At 41.4% G+C, this 16,605-nt stretch overlaps 1 protein-coding gene across 7 annotated transcripts in view; it reads left to right on the forward strand.

Moving 5' to 3' along the window:
* The window catches only part of si:ch211-272n13.3 (ankyrin repeat domain-containing protein 26), a 39,567-nt gene extending 24,763 nt beyond the window's left edge, over positions 1-14,804 (forward strand). For 4 of the 7 annotated variants that reach the window (XM_054777513.1, XM_054777514.1, XM_054777507.1 and 1 more), the window contains 23 exons: positions 507-1,166; positions 1,555-1,739; positions 1,849-2,037; positions 2,812-2,842; positions 2,922-3,063; positions 3,944-4,157; positions 4,230-4,413; positions 4,496-4,642; positions 5,298-5,760; positions 5,836-6,341; positions 6,415-6,567; positions 9,000-9,175; positions 9,244-9,337; positions 9,482-9,508; positions 9,861-9,938; positions 10,494-10,628; positions 10,764-10,876; positions 11,086-11,236; positions 11,312-11,524; positions 12,045-12,268; positions 12,349-12,559; positions 13,363-13,408; positions 13,518-14,804. In XM_054777513.1, the coding sequence (XP_054633488.1) occupies positions 507-1,166; positions 1,555-1,739; positions 1,849-2,037; positions 2,812-2,842; positions 2,922-3,063; positions 3,944-4,157; positions 4,230-4,413; positions 4,496-4,642; positions 5,298-5,760; positions 5,836-6,341; positions 6,415-6,567; positions 9,000-9,175; positions 9,244-9,337; positions 9,482-9,508; positions 9,861-9,938; positions 10,494-10,628; positions 10,764-10,876; positions 11,086-11,236; positions 11,312-11,524; positions 12,045-12,268; positions 12,349-12,559; positions 13,363-13,408; positions 13,518-13,648 (4,473 nt within the window). In that variant the 3' untranslated portion in view covers positions 13,649-14,804. The remainder of the gene's footprint in view (positions 1-506; positions 1,167-1,554; positions 1,740-1,848; positions 2,038-2,811; positions 2,843-2,921; positions 3,064-3,943; positions 4,158-4,229; positions 4,414-4,495; positions 4,643-5,297; positions 5,761-5,835; positions 6,342-6,414; positions 6,568-8,999; positions 9,176-9,243; positions 9,338-9,481; positions 9,509-9,860; positions 9,939-10,493; positions 10,629-10,763; positions 10,877-11,085; positions 11,237-11,311; positions 11,525-12,044; positions 12,269-12,348; positions 12,560-13,362; positions 13,409-13,517) is intronic. The other 3 variants (XM_054777508.1, XM_054777509.1, XM_054777512.1) reach the window with 3 other exon arrangements.
* The last annotated feature ends 1,801 nt before the right edge of the window (positions 14,805-16,605 follow it).

A 16,605-nucleotide genomic window follows, 5' to 3' on the forward strand; every position in this document is an offset into this window, starting at 1 on the left:
AATTAATAGCATGGGCAACACAGTATGAGTGCATGTTTTGACACATTCACCCTTTTGTGTGCAGCGGTTTGGGAGTAGAAGAGTTAGCTTACACAAATACATACGGTCATGAAAAAAATGAGGACACAGCTGCAAATTAAAACGTACGGTGATAATAATATATTGTATTGGAACACTCCTACTATAGGAGAACATGGATTATGTTGCTATAGAAGCTTCCTACAAATTAGGATTCAGGACGAATTAGGAAGCATACATTGTCCGATAAAGATCAATTAAGATTTAGGGGCAGCTAAGGTGTGTTGTTCAACCCCTGGTTGATCAATATGTTGATTAAGAGATTTGTCTTAAGACTTTTGTCTATCATTTTCAGATAGTATGTCTGTTGAATGCAATTTAAATATAATCTACTGTCTGAAAATGCTATGGAAAGATAATTTGTGAAATTCCTTTTTTTTTTTTTGGTCTTTGTCTTGTTTTGTCATTTTACATCCATGCCATCCAAGGACAAAGATGATGCATTAGAGTCATGTAACCCATGCACAACCGGCCATATGGGCTCTGATGGTGGAAATGACAGTAACGATCAGCAGAGTCCAGAAGAGAGGCCTAATGATGCAGTTCTACCCAAGGCGAAGTGTGAAGATCTCTGGGAAGAAGTCGAGAAAATGGAAACAAAACCCACCTTCTGTAACATTGCTGGAGATTTAAAGGAGGTTATCTCTGCCGAAGAAGAGTCAAGTGATGAAGAAGAAGGGGAGGTGATTTTACGGCCCAGAGCTAGAGCAAGGAGGCTGGTCCTCCTTTCTGTACCTGAACAGAAGGAGTCTGTATCAGAAGATTCAGACAATTCCCTGAGCGAGAACATACCAGACTTTCAGCTCCCTGAAGAACCAGAAGAAGAACCCATCTCCAGTGAGTTACCACAAGCCCTCACAGCAAAGAAGAGCAGTATTGCCACATTTAATGACACCAAACATGGACCTTGTCAGAACGTTCAAACAGAAGAACCTGAGAATAGCCACACCAGCTCTGACAAGAACCTCAAAGAGCTTTCCAAGTCCCAGCCTCTACGGCCAAGCAGACTTTCAGCATCCCTTCCTATTGTTTCTGATGAAGAAGATGAAGATTGTCCTGAAACTCAAGAAGGAAAACTCCAAAAAGAGGTAGAAGATGGCTCCTCTTCTCAAAGTGATCACTCCTGTCTCTCATCTTACTTTAATGACCATCTGTGTGGACAGCCTTAACTTTGTACAAAGAAACTTTGTAGTTTTTTTGTGTGAGACGGCACTTTTTTAGTCCCCACCCTGTGTTGAAATGAGTGTACGCTGGTTTACAGAATGCCTCATAAACTGTAGACTAGTGCATCCTGCATGGAGTTTGCATGCGTGTTTACACCTACTAGAAGTCTGCTTCTTTGTGCGTCTCTGTCAAATAGAGTTACCGCAGTAGGGTGTTAGGTCTCCAAAGAGACTGTCAATAATGCATGACAGTGGACGAGATGTGCAAAACTCATCTTAACACTTGCTATAACCCCTAGTCTCTTTTTTTCAGCTTGTCAAAGAGACTGCAAAGGCTGCTGTTTCAATGAAAACCATCAGTGAGTACAGTGACACAGATGGAAGAGCATCAGAGGAACTCGCCAATGAGAAACCTGAGATCAGATCAGTGAGTTGCAAAGAGATGTCAAGGCAAGCTGAGGCCTCTCAACAAGCACAGCCACCTACAACTTCTGAGAGGTTAGCACAAAAGTCTAATCTTATTTCTTGTAATTGCGTTTGTAAAGTTAATACTGTCCTTAAAAAAACAATAAGAAGTTGTTGACCATTTTGTTTTTTTTCTGTATAGCAGCAGCAGAGCACTGGTGGAATCACAACTCTCACGTCAGCGCAACTCCCACATCAGCAAAGCAGAAGCACAGGCTGGAGGGAAGCCGACGGCGGTGAGCAAGACCCGTCGAACCCCTCAGACTGATGCCAGAGAGCTCTCTGTGTTTGACGACAGCACTTTGAGTGACGTGTCGGAAGATGAAGGAAGGTACGTATACGGCATTAGCTTAACTCTGTTATATTTTTGCATACAGGCGGTCCTTGTATTGTGACGTTTCGTGGGTACGTATGCACTCCTATAAATTACTACCATAATACTATACAAAAAGATGAAGAGCTAGGTACGTGTGTGCGGCGAAAGAATACGTAGTCGCGTGTCTATATGTTGATGGACGTCACTTTCATTCTTTTTAGTTATCCTTTTTCCCTTCATTATGTCTGCCACAGATCCTTCTGATGCCAATGCGTCAAAGAAAAGGGAAAATGAAAAGTGAATTGAAGTTAGACATAGTAAAATGTTCAGAAAGTGGGAGAAATGCCGATCAACATTGGTTGCATGCCCATCATACTGTAAGCCGTTCAAACGCCGCGCCCATCATGAAGGATAAACCTGGTATCTTTGAACACGTGAAAGGATCGGCTCCTATAAAATGGACTGATAATTAAGCAGCTTAGTGGTTTCATTTTTGAGATTTCCTTCTCCCAATAAGACTGTCTCTCCCTTCCTTGCAACGCCTCTGCCAGTGTGCAAGACAACTACAGCGATAAAAGTAAGGAGTTGTTCTGTTTTTATTACCATTCCGTTTAATTCTTATATTTAATCTTTTTATTACTGTACTTTATATATAATTCATGTGTACACTTACACAATAAATCGACTGACACCGCCGTCATAGGAATGCAACTCGTACGTAGACCGAGGACTTCCTGTATAGCCATCAGTTTCCACAATTATTAATTTTTTTTCTGTTTCTGGCAACAGGGGCCGAACTGGAGAAGAGAAGAAAAAACAGGTAACGACTTCCTTTTTGAGAATGATACTGCAATACTGCTTGTATATGAAATGCATTTTACAAGCCCATTTTCATTCAGAAACACAAAGAAATTGAGATATCCGAAGATCTGGATGAGCTCAACTCGTCGTCTGACATGACCACGGATGACTCTGACTTTGCCACTCCAGGCCATGGATGTGGCTCTCTCTTCATCCAGAACCTAGACTCAGTCACAACAGGTACATTTTTTAAAAGTCATTAAAGGGGACCTATTATGCTTTTCCTCTTTTCTGGCCTATAAATGTTGTATTCTCGTGCCAGCGCGTCAGATAATGAGGTTTGCGCATTTGGAAGTGAGCCCTGAAAGCACTTTTGGACGTCTCTGCACGCTGTGTTTTAGTTTGTTTTTTTTAACACCGAGTTCCATTGATGTAAGTGCAACCCGGAATTCCCAGCCCAGCACCCCCGCTCTGCTTCACTCTATTCATGGTGTTAGCATGTCGAGAAATGGCTCCCAGGAAATGTTTATTCGGGTGTGCCTAAAGAGGCAAGCATCAGGCAGAAGTGGTTGCAGTTGCTGATACCCGGCCCGCAAGAGAAAAATATGCTCATCTGTCAACGGCACCTCACACGGGGCTGTTTTGTGAACATGGGCCAATACGAAGCTGGACTATCTGCCAAACTGTTGCTGAAGTTCAAAGCCTTTCCACCATTACTTGGTCATGTCGAAGAATCAGAAGGGCAAGCTGTAAGTAACAATTTATCAGTGTCCTAACTGTGTTTATTTTGTGTAAGTAATCGGACAAAAGGGGTTCGGCAGCTCTCCGGAAGTCCTCGGAAGCGCTTGGGAGTGTGACCAATCACAGCGGAGTGGGCTCTGTGGGAGGCATACCTGTAGGAGGGCTGGGGGGTGGAGTAAATTACACAGACGGTTTGGGTGGGAGGCAGGAAACACTGTAGTCTGGAAGATCTAGAAAGCTTTCTGTGCGGGTTATCGTGTGTAGGTGCTTTATAGGAGTCCAGAACTCAATACAAAGGCCCGAAAATTAGTATAATAGGTCCGCTTTAAAAAGTAAATCATTGTTACGAACATTCCCTCACTTTCTGTTTACTCATCAGACTCCAGAAGCATGGTGAAGCTGCAGAACATTTTCCACAAATATGAGCGCTCCATTCAGAAGGCCAAAAGCCGCCACGCCTACTTTGCGGACAAGGTGAGCCTCCTGGAAAGCGAGAAGGCGCAGTTGAGAAGCTCGCTGGACGAGATCAAAGACGTTAAAGCCCTTTTGGAGCGCAATCGGCTAGAGTTGCAGGCTGAAGTCACAAACCTCAAGTAAGTGTATGAAAATTCTATGGACTGTCTTCGACTCCTCACGTGCTTTGCCGCATTATGTTTGTGTTGTAGATTTCAGCTAAGACAGGAGCAGGAAAACGGCCATAATGCCACCATGATGTACAACACCACCGGAGATAAGCTGAGGAGAACAGAGGAACAGCGGCAGGTGGAGGTTCAGGAAAAGCAGAAAGTGGAGCTCACTCTCAGAAACCTGGAGCTGGAGATGCGAATACTTCTCAACAGCAAGAAACAGGTACAACCCAACAGTATGGGTATTTAAAGGAGATGCTGTGAGTGGTCCTCTCATAGGGACAGTTTGTCTGTCACCCACCCAGCTCGAGGAGGACCACAGTCAGACCCAGACGCTGTTGGCTCAGGAGCGAAGCGCACGGACCGTGCTGGAGAATCTGCTAAACAATCACGTGCGCAAGCAGCAAGAGATAGAGGAGGAGAACAAGAGGAACATAAGCAAGAGTAACGAGGTCATTCCCGGAATGGACGTTTGTAGTTTCTGCAGAATAGTGTTAGCACCAGCACCAATAATCTTTAAAATAAATATATTTTCCTGTAGTATAGAGTATATGATAAAACAACACATAATTGTTGCTATTTTTTACTTTCTGACTGACCATATGACTTATGAAAAACATGCATAACATTTCATATAAATTAAATTGCCCTTTTAGTGTAATGGTACACATTGCTGCCTTTCGTGCACATGCCGCGAGTCCTCACCAGTGTCCCTATACCCAGCCTTTGGAGATGTCCAGTGCCGGTCCCAACCCCAGACAAATGGGAGGGTTGTGTCAGCAAGGGCATCCGTTGTAAAAACCAATCCTCATCACACATGTGGTGAAAGTGAAAGTGAAAGTTAAAAAAAAAAAATTAAATTAGATAAATTACATTGAATACATGTATAACAATATTATTTATATTTGTACTAATTAAATTATTGAATTATTATTATATAGGCCTTTTACTTTACTTTTACTTTGGCAGTAACTTGACATTCTGCAGATGTGTTACCATGTTTACTGAGATTTCATACATAGCGAAAAAGAGAATGTTTTGAAAAATACTTGTACTTGTGTGCATACTAGACATAAAGGTGAATATTTTGTATTTCATCATTCACAGGCCTTGTCTCAGCTCACCGAGGCCAGCGACAGGGAGCGTGAGCTACTCCAGCAAATTTCCATATTTCAGGAGCAGCTGAGCAAGCTCAGAACAGACCTTGAAAGTTCCCAGGCCAGCAGCAGCATTAAGCAGAGAGACCTCCAGGAGGAGAATAAGGCCCTCAAGGAGCAACTGGATGAGGCTCGGCGAGCTCTCAAAGTCAACAGCGATGCCCTGAACCAAAGCGTCCTGGACTTCAACAACCAAACGGCCACCTTGAAGTCCGAGTTGACCGTGACCGCAACCCGCCTGGAGAATGAGCGCCAGTCGCGCGAGACGATGGCGGTGGAATTGGAGTCGGTCCGCACTCGCTTGACCGTGGCTCTACAAGAGGCGGAGCGTTGCATGGGAGCTCGGTCGGACACAGAGAAAGCTCTACTTTGGGAGAAAGAGGAACATCATCGTCTTAAAGAGAGGCTCTCAAGTTAGTACGAGTTCAGTTTCCTAACTTTTGATTGCTCTTGTTGTTCCAACACTCCTACTTCACTTATTTCCACAGGTGATGCTTCCAGCCAGAATGAAGCAATAAGCAGCCTCTCTCAGAAGCTGGCCAAGGCAGAGGCACATGCAAACAGCATGGAGAACCAGGCCCATCAGGCCACGCTGCAGCTGACGGAGAAGAACCTCCTGCTGAACACCATGCAGCGTGAGAACGACCAGATAGCTGCACGCGTCAAAGACCTGGAAGCTACTCTGCATGCCGAGAAGGAGCTGGTCACTCGGGCCGGAGCGCGCCAGGAGGCCACACAGGAGCGCTTAGCCCAAGCCCAGAGTGAAGGCATGTTGCTACGGCAACAGCTGGAAGAAGCCCAAAACAAAGGTGTTGCAAAGGAGAACGCTGTGACAGACGCCCAGAAGAGTTTCACTGACATTTTGTCCAAGCTTCGCTCCGACTGTGAGGAGAGAATACAACTTGTACAGGACAGGAATCAGGATCTGGCTGCTAAGGCTGTTGAGCTTCGAGAACGCATCCACCAATTAGAGGAGGAGAAAAATGATACAGAAGTAAGATGATCTTCTATTATCGTTAAATTGAAATTTGGAATAAAATTGTTCTTTGGGTTTTGTCGTGGTACAGGCTAAACAAAGGCAGCTGCAGCAGGACTTAGCAGACTCGTTAAAGAAGCTATCAATGTGTGAAGCTTCACTGGAGATCAACACCAGATATCGTAATGACCTGGAGGAAGAGAAGACTCGGCTCCTCAAAGACAAGGACAATCTACAAGGAAAGGTAAAGACACTCATACAGCGCCACCTTGTGTTTGCTTGTGTCCCCTCCTCCATTGGAAATCAGTCACTCACACTGTACATCGAACACATGAAGGGCATATAAAATACAGTAATAAAAAGATGAAACACAGTAATTAAATTAATTGTTTAAAAAAAGAGAATCATTCCTTACTTTCATCGCTGTGGTTGGCTCGGTATCATTGTCACATGTTCGAAGATACCATCTTTATCCCTGATTATTATCGCAGCCAATGTTGATCAGTGTTTCTCCATTTTCTCCGCATTTTGATATCTAATTTTATTTGACTTTTCACTTTCTTTTTCTTTGACATAGAGTCATGCCTCATTTATTATTTAAAATGTATTTTATTTTTTAAATTGAATATATTTGTAGTTAGAGCTGAGAAAACCGGTTTATGACCTTTTAAAAACGGTTTTCAACATTATTAGAACTAGAGCCCGACCGATATATCGGCGGGCAGTAAACTCGAAATTGTAATAATCATCCCAGTGCTCTACATCTCACAACTACCACTAATGTTACAGTGAGTAGCAGAATAAGTAGCAGAATAAAATAAGAGCGGAGTACACATTAGCGGCAGCTCTGGTAGCTCTTAGTACCTACCGACATGTCTGTAAATTACTTGAAAGAAAGCTGCTGATAATGTCGACAGTCAAACGGTCTGTGATAGTGAAAGCATGTTTGTGATTGCGAGAGAGCGCGTAAAAAACGAAGGAAGCACGCCAAGGTGGAGGCTGGTTAGCATACCTAACATGAGTTGGCTGGTCTGTCTCTAAAGGCTCAGCAGACTATGTATTAGCAATGGGGGCGAATGTATGTAATGTGGAGAATCGGTATGTGTTTGCGTGAAAGTCACATGAAAAACTCCACAGCTCACTACTACTACAATAACATAACGTTAAGAAGAAGGCTGAAAAATCTCTATTGCTAGAGATGACGTTTCACAGTTTTGTGGTAAGTGACAAGATTGTCCCTTAAGATGCCCAGTGATACATGAAGTCCATCCTTCTTCCATTTGCGCTCAGCCTGCCTACACTGCCATCACAGGGTTCGAGTGTTTTTTATTCAACCACGGGTCAGGTGTGAATCTGTCCTTAAATGGTGCCACAGAGTCCAGGATCTGGCAACATGTGGAGTGAGAGGAGGAGAGGGAGGTGTCCGGATACATTATAGGGCTTAGGTCTGTGCCTGAGAAGGCAGCAACAAAGTCATTGGCTGTTGTGGTGATGATAACCCGGTGGCTGCTGGAGGTGCCAGGGCCTGGAAGCAGATGAATGAGTGATCGGAAATAGGAACATTCCGTATATCAGTGACAGACACATATAGTCCATGGGAGATGACAAGATCCAGTGTGTGCCCAAGCAGGTGACACCTATTATACAGTAGTCTATGAAATGTATTAACAATGCCTTTACTGAAATAAATGTTGCATTGTGTAATATTTTTGCAGTATAATGGATTTTTACATATACAGGTTCAGGCAAAATGATCTGACACATAATAAAGTAAATAAAGTAACGAAACAAGAAAATGTTTTTATTTTCGAAAAGTACATATAATGCCATTCTGTTTCATTATGTTTTAAAAATTAAATCAGTCAAATGGGATCAATTATTGTCCACACACTCAATGCAGATCCAGTAGCTCTGAAGTTGGTAACCCATAACATTCGAGCTGGTACGGGATCATGTCTACCAAGATTGAAGTGCAAACGGAACGCTCGTTGTGTTGCAGTTACAGATTCGTTTGTTTTGATAAACGTTTCCACAATGAAAGCACGATGCTCACCAGTCCAATTCATGGCAGCAACTGAAAAAGAAACGAAAAACAATGGCATTATAAAGAAACAAAGCAAAATGGCATGATGTGTACTTTTCGAAAATAAAATAAGAGAAAAAATAATAGTAATAATAAAAAATAATAATAATAAAAACACTTTTTTGTTTCTTTACTTTATTTGCCTTTTATTTAACCTACAAATGTGTCAGATCCTTTTGCCTGAGCCTGTACATATGCATTCATTCTGTTCAGTAAATAACATTCATTCATTTCATCAAAGTGTACGTACAGCACATAACTTTATTTTACACTCAGCTCAGAGCTAGTAAATACATTGTACACTGTCGTCCGCCTAGCCCCGCCCAGCTCTCTTGCTCACCATCATGGTATTCTGCTCCATGGTGTACTACACTCTGTTCCATGAATTTGCAGTTGAGTCGACAGTCCTATTCAATTAGCGTCCTTGGTTAACACAAAGGTAAATATCAAAGTGGCCCCCACATTTTTCAGTTTTTCTGTAAGTGGCCCTTTGGACACTAGTATGGACACAGCATTCATTTAAAAGCTTAAGAGCATTTTTTTTTGTTTTCTGATGTGCACATTGGTGATGTGGCATCTGCTCTGTCATGCAGTTGGAGGAAAGAGAAGTGCAGTGCTTACAAGCTGAGAAACACACCAACGAGCTAAAGGCTCTTCTGATTGAAAGAGACAAAGAATTCTGCGCCGCAGTTCAGAAACAGCAGGAGGCGCTGTCTGCTGCGGCTGCCTCCGATATCACTGTCAAACAGTTGGAAGAGGCTGTGCAAAGGTAAACACTTACAATGCATGGCGCACAGTGCTTAGACGGGTTTCTGATATCGTGTAACATAACGCTAGGCTGGAGATTGAGAACGTCAGGCTGGAGGCTGCTGCAAAGCAACAGTCCAACAAACTAGAGGCCCTTCAGAAATGCTCCGAGGAGGCGGCAAAGGTGAGCGCTACAAATGTAACATAGTCATCATATATTTACAGTTACAGATGTACTGTACAACACAGCATTGTATTTATAGCTTACCAATATCCTAAAGCACATTGTCGTTATTGTCGCATTTTAAGAAATGTACTTTTTTCCCAGCTCTCTGACAGTCCAAATGGAGGAATGGTTGGTGTTGTGGTTTTAGTTGTAATGTACTTAGTCTGTGTGCGTATTTTAGATTTTTTTTTTATTGAATACAATTCAGTGATCTTTCTGTAGTTTATTGAGTAAATGTGTCACTCAGGTGATGCAAATAATCAATAAATATAGCAGTTATGCATGGGGAAGATTTATCTTCAAGGCCTCACTGCTCCTTCTACCTGATTTTGGTTTCTGGGGTCTTTAACTCCTCCTAGTTTCAAGCTGCATGGTGCATGTTACAGTCTAGTGAGAGTCCTCTGAACTCATTAAAAGTACATTTCCAATAAGACAATCATGTCTACATATAAATGTTATGTTTTGTTGCTTATCTTAATAGGTCAGAGCTCATTTGGAGGATTTGGTGACAAACCTTCAAAGTAGTAAGATGACATTAGAAGACCAACTCAGTAAAGAGGTGAGTGCTTTTCTCTATAAACCAGGATTGTCCAAACCCTTACATACAGAAAAATTGAAGGTTGTGGGGACCACAATATTATCATTCTTCATAATTAGAAGAATGAAACACCCTCTGCCCTCAGATATTGCTACTGCACAATTGAATTCAATCTCGCCAGGATGTATGGGAAGTCCGCATCAACAACAAAGTTTCATCCATTCATCATTTATAAATATTTCATATTATTTTCTGCATGTAAAACTATAATTACTTTCTATGAAAAATTTATTTTGTTCTTCATATTTGTTGGTGTCTGAAACAGATTCATTGGATTTACCATCAGTTATTTCCTAAGGGAAAAATTACCTCAGTTTTTGACTGACTCTTTAGAATAGAAAAACCAAGGTTCTACTGTAGTTCATTTTAGGTTCATTCTGAAATTTCACCCAAAAGCCTAACTTTTTGCGAGGACTGTCATGGGCTAAAATGGCCCAGAGGCCACACTTTGGACACCACTCATTTAAACTGTTCCATTCATTTGCTCTTTTTCTTTTCCTCTCATTTGTTTTTAAGGTGCAGAAGCAAAGCTTGCTGTCAAACAGCGCCCAGGACTCTCAGGCCATGTGGGAGGAGGAGCTGAAGAGCCGCTCCAAGCTTGGACTGCGTCTAACGGAGCTTGAAAAAGAGAAAGGGGAACTCACCAGCCAGGTGAACTTCACTATTAAATAACAAATTCTATCAAGCGCTCCTGCCTGACAACACACCGTAGTCTGTGAATGGCGTATTCGGTGACTGTTGAAAATAAATGTTATTTATCCCACGTTGGGAAAATTTCACTTCCAGATGGAAATAGAGAAGAAGAAAGCCAAGAAAGCAGTAGAGCAGAAGAAGGCTGTTGACTCTCGTCTGGAACAAGAGATGGAGAGAAACACGGCGCTTCAAAAAGAAATATACAGGTAACTCGTTATATCTGCCTTGCACTCGTCTCACCTGTAGAAGACAGTCAATCCTGGCTAGTGTTTGTATAGGTATAAACATATGCTTTTTAAGAGTAGATAATGGTATTGTGTTTATGTTTTGGATTCCAGTGTTTGTTATTAGCTTGCACCTTCAAAATATCATTGAATGCAATAGTTTGCTGACTAGTATATGCTAATTCATTTAGGCTACGAACTGTACTTAAGACTGCTAAGAAGAAGCTGCGGGATCAGGACAGAGGCGCTGGAGCTGACTTTTCCTCTCCAATGAGCAGTCTCAGGATGGAGCTGGGAAGACACAGCCAGACTGATGGAGGTTTTGAAGGAAGGAAGGAAAAGGTATGTCCATTTCATGCATTAGTTCTACATCCTCAGGTGTTTCTTATTCCTTCCTGCAAACAAAACCATCACCAGGTGAATGACCTGCATGGGGAACTGGAGAGGGGAGGGTACCAAGGCGGCCAATTGGACAGGAGGCTGCTGGAAGAGGAGGTACAGAACCTTAAACGCAGAGTGGAGTCCTCCCAGGTGGAACAGAGGCAGATGGAGCAGTACCGTATTGAGATAGAGGAGAAGGCCAGACAGGAAATAAGACACAAACTACAGGAAGTCAACCTCTTCTTGCAGGTAAGATACCACAGAATGGATAAATGTTGTTGGTAAGTATGTTGCACAGGAAGGTGCTGTAATGTAGGGCTGCACTATTCTGCAAAAAAGGGACGATTTTCACACACACTGTATTCAGGGCCATCTGCGTTCGTTTTAAAGAATCCCTGTTTTTTGTTATTATTATCATTATTATTATTAGTCTCCTCTCTTGTTCTGCTTTCAAGGAACTTCCACTGGTCTCTCTGCCGTTCTTCATAGGACATCAGTGTTGGTGATGCAGCTTGTTAAGTCAAGTTTGTAAAAATTGTCCATTTTTAGAAATGCGATTGAATGTTAGTGTGCATAGACGTCAAGGTTTTTTTGTGCAGCCCTACTGTATTGTGTGTACTGTATTGTATGTTCAATCACTTTATTAGGTTCATCTCTATCCTCACATGAGATTCAATGCAAGACCTTTATAAAAACAAAAAAATAGTTTTGATTGACACTGTCAGGGTAGAACTACTGTGTTCATAAATTTATATACTCAATGTTTCAGTCCCAGGCAGCAACCCAGGAAGCACAGGACCAGATTAAAGCCACTAATGAAGCCAGCCTGCGCTTAAAAATCCAAGAGCTGGAGAGCGAACTGACCCGAACCAGAAACGTCCAACATGACACCCTCAACCAGAGGGAATCCACGCGTTCTGAACTGGAGCGATACAAAGAACTGTACAGAGAGGAGCAGAAGCTCCGCAAGTCCTTGTCTGCTGATCTAAAAAGGTCTGAAAGTAGCCAGTCTCAAGAAACTGCTCAACTCAGGCCGAGACAACTCAAGACGATGTGCTGTTATCTTTCTTTAGGACTAACCATCAGCTCACAGAAGCCAGTTCCAGGTTGGTGAACGAGCACAGCAGGTCTCTCATCGCCTCCACGGGACCACCAGGGTGTGTGGGCTCCCTGACTTCAGCAGCCAGCATACTGGGAAGTCCATACATGGGCTATAACTCAAGACTGCTCAGCCCTTCTGTGGCTGAAGGACAGGGCAGCAGTGTGGAGGACTACTTAGCCATGGTATGTCACAATAATATATACATTAACACGCACAAGGTGCTCAAGCTACTTGTACACACATACTATGCCGAGTAACAAACTGTCAGAACTTTACACCCCTGATGCGGGGTCGCAAATAACTCCATAAATTTGAGAGCTTACGTGTTTGCATCGCATTTGCTCCATCATATGGTAGCTAACTAGCTACAGGATTAGTCAGCATCAGCGTTAAGTATGTAGCAAACCAGCAGCCGACAAAGCCATTGCAACCATAGATAAGTTAGTCCTACCTTTGATGCCTTTAAAAGAAATGTCTGTCAATAGTATCCAAAGCTGAATTTCTTAGATAGATATGTAGTTTTTCTGTAGAACGCATACTAACGTGGCATCTTGCTCATGTTCATGGGACAGCTGGGCTTTGTTGAGTCATATAGGGTTATCATTTCATACTCTCGCCTCTGATTGGTCAAAGGAGATCATTTTAAACTGACCAATGTCTCTTAAAGATGTAGGCGCAAGGAAAATGCTTCCATTGTGACAAATTGTACATTAGGCTGCACACAGGGGACATAATCACTAGGTGTCACTGTTTAGAAAGATATAAGTACGTCAACGTTTTCACCAATTTTAAAAGATTTTACCTTTTTTTTTTTTTTACATCCAAATCGCTGATGTTAGTGACCAATCATGTGAGTGTTTGCCGACACTAGAGATGGCTACACTTTTTCCATCGAGGGCCACATACAGAAAAATATGCGAAAACCAATTAATTGTAGGTCAATATACTGCACTACTCACAACTTACAAGATGTTGCTTTCTTCAGATGCAGCGTCAGTTGGATAGAAGCATATCAAGAGAACTAAATAAAGGTGAGAGGAAACGCATCACATCATCTAGTATGCTATGATTCTTGTGTGTGTGTGTGTGTGTGTGTGTGTGTGTCTGTGTTTATGACCGCGTTTTGTTTCATACCTTTAGCCTCAGCGGAACTTGACATCTCCTTGGCCCGCATGTCTCCAGTGGGCTCTGCTTCCAGGATGGAGCTGGACCCTGTTAGCAGAGCAAAGCAGCAGTACTTGGAGGTCCTGAAGAAGAACCATGAGGTCTAAGAACCACTAGGGATAGTCCCAGCAGTAAAAGATTGAGGTAGACATGACAAAGAACTTACTGGGACAAGTTGACTGACCTCACATGGAGGGGGATTCACACGTAAATATAATGCACATTGCACTTAAGCACTCAGGGAGTAATCGGCCACACTCTTAGATGCTCTCATTCAATCTGAGGAGATACAATAAATATCAATCATTAAGAGATCTTATTAGATGGGAGATAAATCTACTGTCATGTTGTGGCTGTTCAGTACATGTACACTATGTACACCATATGCTGTATGTTGCCTCATTGAAGGGAATCTTTAGCATGCATTTTTCGCTTAGTTTTAATCAGCAACATGCAGTAATCATGTGTTTTATTTCTCATCCTGCTTTGGTTCATTGATTGTTTTTCAATGTAATGTTTGTATCACTATACAGTTTACCTTATTTGGGACGTGCCATCAAATGGTGAAATATTGTCTTGCTTTACGTTTTAGGTATATTTATGGTGTGTTTTATTAGAGGTGAAAGTATTATTTGTCCATGTCAGAATAAAACAAAAAAAAGATAGATTTTTAATCATATCAATGAAACTTCAACTTGAGAGCATTTTTGCACTACAGCAAAATTGTCCATCCAGTTTTTTGCTCTGCTGCTTGCTAAATTTATTGTAGTTACCATAAATACAGTTAAAAACATTTTTTTTTAAAAGCTATATAGGATTATGAATACTGTATATCCTAGGTTCCCAAAGTGAGGTACACGTACCACCAGGGGTACACCAATTGTCATTGGGGGTACTTGAATAAATAAATATGGAAAACAATTTGCATCTAACCCTCACAATTACGTCTCATTGCACAGCGCACGGCAGTAGCAGAAAGAAGGAAGCATGACGTTCTTCATTTCTCTGTGTGAGTTATATGAATAAGTAAGTAAGTTGGATGATTATTGGTGTATCAAGAGTTTTTAATCTTGAAGGTTGAATTTATATTGGTGTTCCAATCCCTGCACTGTAAAAACCTGTCAATGTACTGTATGTGCGTGTCAGGAGAGATTCCCCTGAAAATGAGGTTTTATCGCTGCTTGTATGTATTTTTGTACTTTGGATACTGCTTTATCATGTGTGTTCCCTTTCAATTCAGTATTAAGTCAAGTAATATGCAGATTTAAAGCAAGCGGACAAAAGTGAAGCTCAAGTTCAACCCATTCAAAGGGAAGGATTCCAACATCCGGCTGAAATAATGATATGTAGGACGAATACTTGGACACTTTATTCATCTCCAAGAGAAATTCACATCTTATCTGTTTATCAGTGCTCATGTCCAACCTTTATCAAAATTTGACTCTGCACAATACACATTTTCGAACCACAGTTATTTACTATAAAATGAACCAGTTAATCCTATTTAATATTTCAATTTAATGAATTGTAAAAATGGTTTATGTTTTTTAAGTGTGCAGCAGTCAAATGTCGTAAGGGGTACGCCACTGTAAAAACTTTGGGAACCACTGCTGCATATCAACAGAAGCCTGTAAATAAATCTGTAAAACAGCAACCTTGAACTGACAAATCCAATCAAAAATTGCTCATTTCTTTATTATATGTTTGTCCATGTTCAAACAAAACAAAAAATAGATTTGTAATCATAGCAGCTGAGACGTATTTAACTTTTAAGGATTTTTAAGCATAGGAATTAAATGTTTGGTAAAAACAAAACTATATATATACTATAGGAACAATAAATCATAATGAATACTGTGTATCAACACAAGCCTGTATATAAAACAGCAACCATGACCTGACAAAACCAATACAAATGGGCCTATTCACTGGTTTAAAATGCCAGTTTCATTACTATTGTATTATGTATCACCACAGAACATGCAATTTAGAAACAAATAATTCTTCTGGTTTTTAAGAGAACATAAATATTTACGACACGGCCTGAATGACTTGGTTTATAACTTTGCTCTAGATTGCAGGTGTCTCGTTTTCCTTTTAAGAAAAAAAACAACACATTTTCATCAATATTTCATATCATACCTGCCCCTCATTAGTTGTGTTTTGATATATTTCAGAAATATTGTAAAAGCAAGAACGTATGCGTCGGTTAAGAAACTATTCCCCTCACTTATTCAAATGAGACAATGTGCGTCTTTTCCCGGCTTTGATCCCCCCCACCCCACCTCGGTGCGTCAGCCTCAAATGTTAGATATTCAAATGTGGTCACATTTTATTTTGGTTTGCTTTACAGCAGATGGGCACATCTGACAGACTTGACTATTAAATGTTATTGTTTCTCTTTTCCCCCCCTCCCCCTTCCCAATAGATGCCACTTCATAGATGTAAGACACGTAGAGCTTGTTTTGATTGAGGAGGTTACAAGCATCACATGAACGTGCAGGCAAGCATACAAATAGACACGTTGTGAATTAAAGAAGGAAATGAGTTGAAAGGACTGTTTTTGAGAAGTTCTGACGGTTAGAAACAAACGTCTCCTAGTCGGGTCGTCTGTTGTGTGTGATACCTAGTAAAAAAAAAAAAAAAGACAAAATTGTCAACAGGGGCAATTTTATTTGGAAGTCTTGACATGTGTGAATGCATTTATCAAACTTTTTACTGCTGCTTTAACCGAGCAATGATGCTTAGCAGTAGGAACGTTTGTCTCTGTTCATTTTATTCTAATCTACGTTTGCAGGTTGTTTACTGGAGACTGCCTCACTTGAACTCCTTCAGGTTAGACTTTAGAGGGTCCATGTCGTACATTTGCTACTTACCTTAATTTCCGGTGTATAGTTAGAGAGAAAATCAGATTTGTACATATATGCTGCATGTCCACACCATAAAATGGCATATTGTGGTGCACACGAGTCTGTGAGGACCAGCTAGTTTTTTATTTGACAGCAGCCAAACACGAGCTATGAAAAAAACTCTCGACCAGCTTGTCAGCCCATTGGAAATCCCA

The sequence above is a fragment of the Dunckerocampus dactyliophorus genome, chromosome 5 (genome assembly GCF_027744805.1).
Source record: "Dunckerocampus dactyliophorus isolate RoL2022-P2 chromosome 5, RoL_Ddac_1.1, whole genome shotgun sequence".
In the NCBI taxonomy this organism is placed as follows: domain Eukaryota; kingdom Metazoa; phylum Chordata; class Actinopteri; order Syngnathiformes; family Syngnathidae; genus Dunckerocampus; species Dunckerocampus dactyliophorus.